Source organism: Centruroides sculpturatus, unplaced genomic scaffold, assembly GCF_000671375.1.
Source record: "Centruroides sculpturatus isolate CEXI.00-Female unplaced genomic scaffold, Cexi_2.0 scaffold251, whole genome shotgun sequence".
Taxonomy (NCBI): domain Eukaryota; kingdom Metazoa; phylum Arthropoda; class Arachnida; order Scorpiones; family Buthidae; genus Centruroides; species Centruroides sculpturatus.
This window is the reverse complement of record NW_019384351.1, coordinates 303,024-316,616: the sequence shown is the minus strand read 5'-3', so window position 1 is coordinate 316,616 and position 13,593 is coordinate 303,024. Positions and strand designations below refer to the sequence as shown.

The 13,593-nt window shown below is 30.7% G+C and overlaps 1 protein-coding gene across 1 annotated transcript in view; it reads left to right on the top strand.

The window, feature by feature from the left end:
* The window catches only part of LOC111637865 (TWiK family of potassium channels protein 7-like), a 92,682-nt gene extending 79,519 nt beyond the window's left edge, over positions 1-13,163 (top strand). The window contains exon 2 of the mRNA XM_023383456.1: positions 11,726-13,163. Coding sequence (XP_023239224.1) covers positions 11,726-12,426 — 701 coding nt within the window. The 3' untranslated portion in view covers positions 12,427-13,163. The remainder of the gene's footprint in view (positions 1-11,725) is intronic.
* The last annotated feature ends 430 nt before the right edge of the window (positions 13,164-13,593 follow it).

The window sequence follows — 13,593 nt, the reverse complement described above, 5'->3', positions numbered from 1 at the left end:
AACAAATATGGCGGTTCCAATAACTAAAATCTCATAGATGCAGTAGTTATAGCGACACTGATGATGCTGGAAGAATGAGTAGAGATGTTATCATAAGAGAAATGATGATGAAGATCGTAGCTGAAATCCCATAGATGCAGTTACTATAGCAACATTGATGAGTAGAAATGAGTAGAAATATTAATAAGATGATGAAGATCATAGTTTTACAAGTGATGCTAAAGATGAAATATAAATAAAACAGTAAAAATCGCCTTTATTTAAAGAAATTTGTAGAAGGAATTTCCTATACAGGAAGATCGAAAAGCGCTAGTTTAGGAGAAATCTTTATTAGTTTGTGTTTCTGAGATTTACGTCTATACTTTTTTGTGATTATAACAATAAAAAAATGAAGATATTATACGGAAAAATGTGTTAAAAAATCATAAAATTTTGTAAAATATTACAAGAAGTTAAGCTACTTTCAGTGGTTTAATGCTAACATTTACAGAAATGTAATTTAGTTAGTGCTTGTAGCTTGTATAGAAGTGTTATGTTTCTTTAAAAGTTATAAATATGAAAATACTAAAGGAATATTCTCACGTATACACCATATATAAAACACAGTATAGAATTTGCCAAACAGTGACATCGCGTGATACATCTTTCAACTTACATCAACACGAAACAATTCACCTAAACAAGAAGCTTAAATCTAAAAAAAACACTAATCAATTGTAAAAATTGTCATCTTCCTAGTACTATTTTTTAACTACAAGTAGTATTGAACGAACTTAACAAGAAAAAAAGCGCTTTAACTGTATAAATGTTCAGTGTACACAGAGAGACGACTCTTATACAAGTCACACACGTTTCCATCAAGAGAGCTAAAGAAAGGCCGGATGCTTCATTTCCTCTTGTCCTCACTAAGAAAAAAAAATGTATAGAAAAAAAGCTAAATTCCTGTACGTTACACAAAGCTAAAGTGAAGTGTAACCGTGCTGAGCAGCAGGAGCATCCCAAATTTTCTTTTCTATCGTACTTTTCTATGTAATCTAGTCAATGCACTTTACAGACGAAACAATCTTTGGAATCCTTTTATTTCGATTACTCTTCCTTTTGCTGTATAGACTGACTCTTGCAGTGAAATATGACTCAAACAGGACTAAAGGTAAGATAGAATGTGACTATTGATACTAACATACTTCTGTCCACGCAGCATCCATCTCCACTATATATTTTTTTCCTCATCCCTTTCTCTGACCTACTTCTGAATTCCTTTTAACTTCTCCATCCTCCTGCCATTTGTATGCATTCCTTTACCAATCTCGAAGGGGACTAAAGGATTTTAAAATTCAACCCTCGTCTTGCATTCGATATCTTTACCATTCTCGTGTTGTAAATTCGTAATATTTTATTATTCCTGTTTGTGATACTTCTCGTAAATTTGTATCTCTCTCTCTCTCTCTCTTTCTTTTGCATCCTTCTCCTTCAATTTAGCATGGGAAAAAATTTGTCGTTCGATATTTCCATGATGCTAACGCGTGAAGAAAGCTCACAATCGCATTTACATGCAGAATATTTTGTACAGAAGGATGGATTTCGGATGAGATAAAAAGATCTTTAAACGTAAAAATCACATCAATAAAAATAAAATCTTTTCTTTTCTCTCTTCCCTCTTCCCTCATTCTCTTTCCTCATCTTAGAAATTACAGATTTACAAATAGTACGTGGACTTTAACTTTTCTTTATGCTGATATTTTCTTAGAACCTTCCTCCTCCTCCTCCTCTTACTTCTTCGTCTTCCTCTTCCCCCTCTTCTCCCTCCACATCTTCTTCTTCTTCCTCCTCATTTTCCTATTCCTCTATTAACTCTAATTCCATCCATTTAATTTATTTCTACATTCTCATCTCACCTTCATCTCAATTGAGTGGGTGCGATACAAATTGATCTCATCAGTTTAAACCCTCCTTTGTTTAAAAAAAATACAGTTAAAATTTCCCCTCCAAAAAAAAATTATAAAAAGGGAGGAAAAATAAATTAATTCTTGAAGGAAAAATAAATATTGCGTGTCCAACTTTTTATTTTTATGTTAGAAGGGATCAAAGACACAGTACAGTTACAGAAATATTTAAAACTTGCTGTAGAAGATGGGATTTGTTTTAAGAATTTTGGCAGGCTTAATCTGTTTTCTAGACACGTAAAATATTGCTCTTTATTGGACAGAAAAGTAGTTGCTTGGAATCGATATGGGAAGAGATTTACTCGTTGAAACATCAAACAGAAAAGACAGATCAGTGATAGTGTCTTCTTTCTTCTTCGCTTTATAAGGACTAATATCACAGACATAGAACAGAATTGTGAAAGAAAAAGAATTAAAATTTCACACCAAATAACTGATGTAAACTGAAAAATTTTAATGTTTAAACAAATTTAATTAAAATATATTTATACAGATTAACAAGGTTTTTTTTTCCTTTCTGTTTCCGTTCCGTTCTGTTCTTTTTTTTTCCTTTCTGTTTCCGTTTCGTTCTGTTCTTTTCTGTTTCTGTTTCCGTTTCATTTTGTTCCTTAAATGTTATTCTAATTTCGTAAAAATGCATTAACTATAATTATACTTAGACATAATTATACTATTTTGTTTTTATTCTGTTCATTTTGAATTTTTTTAAGCTATGATCCTTAAAATATGCAATATGTATGTAATAAAAATGGATTATAATCATGCCATAACCATAACTGGGAGTAAAAGAAAAGAAAACAGAACAGAACGATATATTTTTATTACATTAAATATTTAGTTTTAGGATTTTTTATGAATGTAAAAGGAAAAATAAATGCAAAACATAAATATATAAAAATGTAATAAAATTTCATTGTTCTGTTCACTTTCTGTTCTGTTCCTCTTCGTTTCCTTTTCTGTTTTAATTGATATAATCTTGTATTTCGTTTCATTTCATTCTGTTACTTTAGGTTTTTCTTTGTGTATACATATTTTGTAATTTTAGACAATGTTTATATAATAAACAACGTTACGAACTTTTTATATTTTAAGCTTCTTCAATTATATGATAATTGAAGAAAACTGTTCTACATGGATGTGACAATTAGATACAAGATTAGAAGGAAAATCAGCTGAATTACAGTACTGTTTTAGTGGACAAGCAGAGTTTTAAACTGAAACAAAGGGCATATACCACCTATCCTGTGTATCAATGAAATTTCGTTTCATAATGGTTGAAAGTTTGATGTATGGTCTTTAGTAGATCGTCTTTAAGCTAAGACGTCTGGATACAGTACAGCGAAAATAAGAGATGCCTTAGCCAAAAGAAGCGCCACTAAATTGGGAACGAAACTTCATTGATACACAGGGTAGATGGTACACATACTTTGTTCCTATCCTGTAAACTAGCTCAACTTTCATAGATTATTATCTCGTGCTATACCAAGCCTATGATATTTATATTCATTCACAGTATAAGTACTCTGTATTTTTAGACGATATTTACGTTTACAATAATATAAAACACGTTAAAAATAGTTTTGTTTTGTTGTCTTTTTCTTTCTCTTTCATCCTTTTTCTGTTCTTCTTCAATTCTGTTCTGTTCTGTTCCTTATTTATAATTGTAAATTTTGCATTTTTAGTGCTATTCAATTTAATATTTGTAGCATTGCTTAAAACGGAAAGGAACCGTAATAATTATTGTTTAAGTGGAAAGAATTATTTTTCGCTTTTGTCAATTAAGAAATAAAAATGAAAGCATTACAAACCGCAAAGAGAAGAATGAAAATTTATGATTTGCAGAGTAGAGATCGAAGGTTAAGTTTTCGCATTAACTAAAATGTTCATTACTTTTGTCTTTAGAGAAATTACTTTATCCTATATATGACCGTAATTACTCTTAAACTTAATATGTAAATATGAATAATGGCTAAAGTTTTCAAAGACTGCTTTCCATCTGTGATAATATTGTTAATGGTTATTAATTAATATGTTTACGTTAATAAGTGTTGCAAAGAATTATCTATGATCGATACTTTTACTGTGTTTTACGAGATAAAGCTTAATACAACTTATCTAATGTCTGACAGGAATATCATAAGATAAACATTTCAAATTGATATGTTTTTACTGATATTTTGTCTTTTCTATTTCTATAATTTCCTACATTAAAATTGAAATTTTTATCAGAAATTACACGAAAATTAGTTTCGTGAGTGTTAATAATGAACACGATTATCACAAATCTCTAAGAATTGAAGATCATCATCTTGAACTTCCGAGATTTTCTCTGCATCATTATGTATCTGAGTGCAGAATAATGATAATATTGAATCACCTAAGCATCATTTAGCATCTGAAATTTGCTTCTCCAGCTCCTCCTCATTATCATCATCATAAATAACTAAAAAAAGTTAAATCTGCAATAATTGAATGGCATCATCCTAAGCATAGCAGTGAATTTTAGAATTAAAAATAAAATAATTATTAATAATTATACATCACCACGATGTACTAAACCTTTTAAAATTATATAAAATTGTCCTCTTTTCCGTTGATACGACTCAATTACTTAAAGATATTTTAAAAATCTTCTTAAATTTAATCACCTTCTTACAATTGATGATACGAATCTTGGACAATGTTATTTTTCTAGAAGAGTAAATTAACGTGTAATTTATGTAAAGTAGGGGAATCATTAGAGCAAAGATAAAGATAATTTCGCAAAATTTTGTTAAATTGGAAAATGGCACAATGAAACTTGTAATTGTTTCAATAAACAGTGGAAATGGAGTTAGTGAATCTTCGCCATTAAACAGTTTGGCAGATCTAACTGCTTTCTGGTGCCATATTGTCTGCCTGTCTACTACTCTGTTCGCATCAGTGTCCAAAATGGGAAGTTCCTTTCTTGACAAGTGTTACGGATTAGGTAGTGGTAGGTCGTTATGCGTTACCACTCGAGGGGGAGGCGAAACATTCACGTGACAAATGGCAGACATTAGATGTGTGACCGGTCTACACAGTTAAGATCAGTTGATCGCTAACTGGAAAATGTTACAAATAAAACTTTTTTTAAAAAGCCCTAACAATATATATATATTATATTTTTCTTGGTTTTTTTTTTTTTTTTGGTATATTTGCAGATTTCATTTACTTCTGCTGTTTCAACTTTTCTTTATATATTTTTTGCTTCTTGCTCTTTGTTCTTTATTGACTTTCTTTAATCTAGAAGAACGATCTGGTCTATTGTCCAGTAGGCACATGGTCCAAATAGCCATAAGTTTCAATGATTAAATCGATACACACAATAAAGACGTAGGTATCACGCACAATTTAGTAAACTACAAAAACTTCTACTTATTAAACTTATCGATTTTTAGTACTTTTATCTAAAGAGTTTTATATTAACGAGGAAGAAATTATTGGAAATTTATTAAGTTTCTATAAAAATTAAAATCGTTTAAGTGCCATCTTATCGTCTTGCAATTCTCCGGCTCTTCAGAAGATCACGTTGAAGGCATTCACGTAACTCGCTCCAACTTAATGAATCGCAACTCACAAGTGTTCCATCCGTTTATTTATCATTATTTGAACACTAATATAAAAGATTTTATTAATTTGTAACGATTTTTATATTTTAAACTTCAATTTACAAGCGTTTAAACTAAGTTATTCATATCCTTTACGATGAGAGCTCACGAAGAATTTGATTGAGTTAGAATGTTCAACGTACATTAAGCAATCTTAAACAATAAATGTTGAACAGTATACGATATTAATATTTATGCAACAAATTATCTTAAACTTATTCACATTTTTCATGAAGAATTGAATAGAGATGTTCAATATGTATTGAACATATCTTAAACGTTGAACAGCACATATGATACAATGCTGAATATATAAGTTATATATTCGATTTTTCTTCATATGTAGCAATTTTATATAAGGTCTGTGGTGTATATTTTCATATTAAATTTCAATCGAGTCGAAGATAAATTATCCTTAAGGCGAATCGGATGTGATATCAATTTCCTGAAAGTTCTCTTTTAGGATAGGTTTCGCCTGAAGGAAGAAAGAAAGCTGAAGAAATAAATAACTCTAAGAGTGATCTTTAGTTTTCCGGTCATAAGACTCATTGTTTTAAAAAATGAAAGAAAAAATTATTTCTTCTCTGTTGAAATTTAAAAAAAAAAAACTAAAAATAAAAATGTTACTATTTTTTCTTCTTTTTTTTCTAAAATTCTTTTCTAAACTAGTCAAAGCAATGAAATGTAAACCGGATACCGAACACAGTTCGTTATTTTAGAGTTAAAAACTAAAGAAATCCGTTAAAGGGTTCTTTATTTCTTCTTCTTCTTCTTCTTTTTTTCTATAAAAAAGAAGTTCTTATCAGAAGAATTGAGTTGACAGAAACACTGAAGAAGTTTAAACTTGTTAACAGTTTCAACTAAAGATGTTTATTTTCTTTTTGTTGCTGATTGTTTTTATGTTTTGGTATTTAAAAAATACAATAAAACTTCAAAAATTTAATCGTTAAAATCATCAATCATTAAATAAATGCTTGGTTAGAAGTTTGAAGAAAGAGAGAGAGAGAAAGAGAAGGAGATTGTTATATGTGCATTTATCTGTCCTCTTCTCTTACAATGTCATAAAATGAGAAATTCTTCATTTCTATTCATCGCCGCCTTTACATACTTGTCAGCTGATGAATATTTACAAAGGCATTTTACAGAAAAAAAAAGTATCTGATTAGAAGTGAGACAGATTTATCTTTTCTCTGACATGAAATTGTCAAGAGCCAATTGTCACGAGTTCCTCCATTTATTATTACTTTTTAAATATTACTTCATTGATGTATTTGTAATTTAATTATATTTTCATATGTCTAGTGTGAATTTTAAGTGTAAATCTTTGATTCTTAGTTAATATTTTTGTACTTTTTCAATGTTGGATTTTTTCCATTGAGTATGGTTACTTTTTTTTTAATATTATAATTAACTTTCTGAAATTTTAAGGCTTTTTAAGGCAGGGAGTATCATCGATCTAACTCCCGATTAAAAATTTAAACTAAAGATTAAGATTCTTGTTAATTCATTCGGTATTATGACTCTAAAGTTAGAGAAATATTCTAATTTCAACATTTCTTACTCCAAAATTGAAACAAGATAAGGCCAGAAAGCTTTATTGCATCTTTATCATCACCAAGGGAGTAGATCGATTTAACTGTGGATTAAAAATTTAACCTGAAGATTAGAACTCTTGTTAATGTATTCAACATTTCTTTCTGTAAAGCGGGTTAAAGCCAGAAAGGTTTACTGCTGCTTTATCACTACCAAGAAGAATAGCATCGATTTTACTCTTAAATTTAAATTGATGTTACTTTTCTTAGTTTAAAAATCTAATCCAAAAATTAAAATTTTTGTTAATTTATTCAACATTTACTACTGAAAATTGGATTAACGTTTTATTTTTATTCCGAAATTAAATGTTAAATTAAGGTTAGGGAGTTTTAGTAGTACAACTTTATCATCTACAGAGGGTGTAGAGTCGATTTAACTCCTGGTTTAAAATATAACAGAGCGTTAAGTTGATGCTATGCCCTCTAGTGTTAATAAAATACAATATTCCTGTTAATTTAGTCAACCCTAACAATTAACGGGTCTGGTATAAAGAGGGAGGCGATGGTGACATACCAATGTACAATATAGCTGCAGAGCATAGTATTAAAGAGAATGTTATTAATTTCTGGATCTACGAAGTGAATGGCTTTGCTGAAGTTGAGCCTGTAGAGCTGGACACTGGTGAAGAACCGGCTTAAGCCAGCGAAACAATGGGTTTGACTGCTAACTGTTACGCAGCAAAGTCTACTAGTTCAACGAATTCGTAGTAGAGAGTAAGACAAAGCTACCATAATCTCAACCACTGCTCAATAAGAACAAGAATTTAGTCAGCATTTATGGCTCCAAAATTAAAGCAGTTGAAACCAGAAAGATTTTCAACTGCTTTTTATCGTTAGCAAGGATAGCTTCGATTTAACTCTTAAAAAGTCAATATTCTTTCTAGTTTAAAAGTTTATCTTGAAAACTGAATATTTTTTTTTGTTTTAAAAGTAGATTTTTCAGGCCTTTGCTCCATTACATCTTTATCACCACTAGAGGTCGTAGAGTCGATTTAACCTACCGGTTAAAAACTTAACTGGGCGTTAAATCGACGCTACACCCTCTAGTGGTGATTAAAATGTAAAATTCTTGTTAATTTATTCGGCATTTGTGGCTTCCAAACTGGAGTTTTAAAATTTAAATTATTAAATTTGCTCTAAAAAACGCAAACTTAAAAAAATTATATTTAAATTGTTGTGAAATTTCCAACAATTTTGCAAGAAATTTGAAACTATAAAAGACAAAAAAATTATATATAATACATTTTTTAATGTTAGTGAGAAGGTCATAAATGAATTTGCCAATTCAAACAAAAAAATATTAATATATTAATAAAACAGTATATTGTATATAATTTATATTTATTTTGGACCCATTCCATTTCTGTTTTAGTCTACTGTATTATGTTACTCTANGTAGTATTTAAAAAAAAATTATTTATTTTTTAACAAGAAACAGACTTAACCTTTCGGTTAAAAATTTAATTTATAAACTTGAAGTTAATTCAAAATACTACTCCCTCTGGTGGTGAAACAGATAAATTATATTTACAAATTAATTTTCAAGAAAATAAACAATAAAATTTTATTGTTTTTTTCAACATTATACAGAATAAAACAATAAAATACTTTATAATAAATCATTAAAGTGACCATAAATAGAATTTAACAACTGCAAAGTAATGATTTCAAACAATTACACGGAGCGAAATAGTGTTTTTTTGGGAAGAAGATCGATTCTAATCAACCATTCTGTCAATCAACCATCACAAATGACAATTATAGTACCAATTAAGCCACCATGTCGAAAGACCTCGCTAACCCCGTGATTAAAAGTATAACCTTGCTTGCCATTGGTTAGAAACTAGTGGAATACACGAACTAGGTGCCACTTTCATTGCAAATTGTAATCGAAATTGTCATTGGTGCAAATAGGTGTAGATTTTACCCAATACGTAATCTTATTTGGTATTGTAGTTAATGTTTTAAACTGTTACAAATCGTAATTTACGTGTAAAAACTAATGAAAAGTTATGAAGTAGGTGCCAACTTTCATTACAATTGCAATTGGTGTGAAGTTCGAAGTGGGATTTAACTCTTACCAATGGAGATTTTACTCAACATAAAATCAATTCGGGTGATGGATTTACAATTCTAGAACTTAATTAATATTTAAAACTTCTAGAAATCTTAATTATTGGTGCCAAAATCAAACATTGATACGCCTTACACTAGTGTATAAAGCTATCTAATCATGTCTAGTCTCTGTAATTTAATATCCATAGCAGAATATTCACAACTGTCTTGATTATGCCGAATACATATATATACAGAGATAATCAACACGAAACATAACATTATAATTAATAAGATTGATGTTCTAAATAAACATGTTCTCCACAAATAGATAGAGAGTAATGAAACCCTGGCACAATAATGGTTTCATTGCACCATAATGAGGGTTAACGATGGGTAAACATCATAGGGGTGATGAGAATTACGTCACGAGGATATAAGGTGATTAGCTTGTGACATATATAATACTACAAAGTTTGTATACCGTATACGGTAATACCGTTAATTAAGGTTAGAGAAACTATCGGTAATTGTTACCCCATTTAATTATTTTATTCTGGTACCGGGATTAAAATTAAGTTTCTCACCTCGTTAACTTTGTATAAGAATGTCAAAGGTTGAATTCTATTCAAAATTTTATCAAGTAGGAAGAAATTTATTCATTTATTTTTATATATATATTTTTGAAATTTTTATCAAAGAAAACGGGAGAAAATCCAAGAAATTTACAGTTTAATTTAACGTATCCAAAAAAAAGGCTGATAAAATATTCTCATACGTACCAATTACTCGAAAGGTTATTCACGACAGAGGGAGGAAGTTTTCGTGTCGTAAATTTTAACACGAATTCTTTAGACAGAAGATAAGGGTTGTTTGAAAGATTGGTATATGAATGGTTCCTCTACCCATTTAAAAAAAATACTAATTTTTAAAAATATGCAATGTCGAAAGTTACGTATCGATCGGTGACGTATCGGACCACGATACCATATATGGTATCGATTGATATACATTCATCGAAAGCCACAGCAAAGTGGAAGCCAATCTGTTTGTATGACCACGGGGACTACAAAGTCACAACTCATGGCGTCGTGCAAATTTAGATAAGGGTGGGGTTGGCTACCTCACTTCCCCACACAACCTAATAGACGACCAACTGAATGGATGGCTGTTAGCTACAGGAAGTTGTTCAAAAAACGAGCAGAGAAATAAAAAAAAAGGGGGAAGGTCTAATAGATAGAAGGGTATCGATCGTCTCTCTCAGGATATTTAGGCTGAACTGCACTGCAGGACGTCATTAGGCTATTACAATCTTGGAATCTGTATCGTACCTCACTCGCTGGAACTGATTGCTTCGACTTTTTCGACCTGTCGAGACATGCTTTTTTCAACGTTTCTGACTAGTAATTTTTTATTCTCCTTCATTACTTTCACTGTACGGAGCGAGAGAAAGATGGTTCCAAGTTAACTTTCTTCTTTTCTTTTTATTTTGCTTCTTTTTTCTTTATTTCTTTTTCTGTTTTTTTCAATGAATGAATGTTATTTTAGTAAACTCAATTCTTATTCTATGTTAGAAAATTTTTCGATAATTTCGTTAAAGGATCCATAATTTTTAATTATGTTTCCGTTATTGATGCGGGGTCGTCTGGGAGAGTTCAGCGATGTTTACATTAAGAGATTGGATAGATTTTGCTGGAGATTTATAGTAATAAATAAATAAATTAATGCCCTTTCTATTTATTTTGATGAGTAGAGGGAATTCGGGAGATGTGCCCGTTACGCTATTTACGCTAATAAGTAGAGAAAATTGGGAAAGATTCCTATGTTTATCGCTTATAAATGAAGGAAATTTGCAGAGATGTTCCCAATTTTACGCTGGAAAATGGCGGAAATTTGAGGGATATACCATATTTTTTTTTTCATTAAGCGAATAAATTCGGGTAAGATACCGTGTGTTTACCTGTAAACAAAGGAGAAATGCTCTAAAAATTTATAGATATTCTTTGTACATTTTATTTAAATTATAAATTAAACGAGGATAATATGCCCTGATAAGAAAGAAATGTGTTTACTGATTTCCTTAATATAGGAAAAGTAAGAAGAAATAAATTACGTTTTAAGCTAGCGATAATTGGTGCTGTAAACATTCTAGTTACATACAAGCAGAACCTTGCGTGACACCTACCTAAAAATACATTTGTAAGCTAATTTACATATTATTATATGTCACTTGTCGTTGGGCATCTTTCCCATATTTACCCTATTTGTTTCAATACATTTCTATTTATCAAAAGACGATTTGTAAGCCAACGTAAATAAAACAGAAGAGTGGCAAAGATCCAAAAATTCGTACAGAATTAAAAGTGTACGTCGAGTCAATCACGCGAAAAATCTCTGTAACTAAATGCCAACCCCTCTAATGATCCTTTTTTTTGGTATAATTAATTTAAAATTTAATTAAATAAATTGATGACAAATGCTTTTTTTTCCTCTGATTTCTTTCCAGGTTATGGCAATATAGCTCCAAAAACACAATGGGGGAAAATCGTCACCATCCTCTATGCCATAGTAGGAATACCTCTGATGTTGTTATACCTTACGAATATCGGTGACGTCATGGCAAAGTCTTTCAGGTATATTTACGGTCGTATTTGCACATGTAGACCCAACGACAATTACAAGAGGAGGAGGAATGCGGAAAATTATCGCGTGCACCATATTGTAGCACAGAATTCTCCAGGTAGGCACAACGCACTGGAACCAGGTGTCCAAGATAAATTACACGTACCTGCAGAGGATGAGGTAAGAATAGAGACTGTACCAGATGATCTACGTGAAGATTCAGACTACGAGAAGACAAGAGTAACCGTGCCTATCATTTTGTGTTTAGTGATATTGGTGGGCTATATATCAGGTGGTGGTTTCTTGTTTTCTACGTGGGAAAAGTGGGAATTTCTAGATGGTTGCTATTTCTGTTTTGTAACCTTAAGCACCATCGGTTTTGGTGATTTGGTTCCTGGTGACTCAGTGGTGAGTGATAGTTCACAAGAGAAATTGGTGATATGTTCGTTGTATTTACTGCTAGGTATGGCACTTATAGCCATGTGCTTCAATTTAATGCAAGAGGAGGTGATACAGAAGGTACGAAACTGTGGTAGAAAGATAGGTATCATTAAAGAAAATGAAGACGAAGAGGATTTCGCTTGAACTCTTGCCTCTTTTAAATAATTGATCAATGCGCGTGTTACAAAACAAGGGGAAAAACAAATACCAAAAGAAAAAAAAACAAAAACAACCACCTCTAAATGAATGATTGATATATATATATAAATAAATAAATATATAATAATATATATATATAAAGAGACAATACCAGAAAAATCTGGCCACACAGTTCATCCATCTTATTATATATTAGGGGAACTTTCTTGCAAATTTGGTGCTCTTTGTATAAGAACAAACAACACCTCCCATACCCTACAGAATTGATATGTTTCCATGGTAACTCATGATGATCATCTGACCATCCAACAACAAACAACAACAAAAAACAAACCCCTCCACTCATATACAAACCAATTGGCATCTAGGAAGTTCCTTGACTTTTTTTTCGATTTTTTTGAAGAGTAACTCTAAAAAAAAACATAGAAGAATCAGTGTGTTTTTTGTGTGGGACAGATTTAGTGTCACGAAAACACAGGAAATTGAAGGTCATGACCCCGAAACATCGCCGTTTTTTCTTCGAAAAATATGTCCATCAATGTGAGGAATCTATACGGTTTTAGTTGTTAATTATTATATATATAAAAAAAAAGAGAAATTTCTGTGATTTGTCATATTGTAAAACAGAAATTTGGAAAATTTATCCATGATTTTATGGATTTACACTCCCAAAAAATACAAAAAAAAAAGGTTGAAGTAAACAGTTTTTTGACAGCGTTATATATACGAGTATATGTAAGTTTATTATTATTTATTATTATTAATATTATTATTATTTTGTTGAATTTTTTAAAAAATACAATTTACAAATTTACTAAAAAAAAGGAAATTCGAGAAGTTAAAAAAAAATTATACACAGTGTTTGATTACGAAAAGAATAAAAATAGAAATTTGCATGACTTTTTTCTGAAAAGCGCGTGTCGGCGCGTCGCGTCGCGTCGTGTCGTGTCGTGTCGCGAGCTCTTTATTTCTTTCTATCTAAATTTAATTGTTATAATTACGTTTTAAAACAGTTTCTATTACCTAAACGTTGTAACGGCGTCATTTCTATTGCGTTTATATATAAATGTTTGGTAATTATATAAGTCGACGCGTACGGTCGCGTAGAGTCGCACGCCGATTTATGCGCGAAAATGACGGTGTGATTTTATA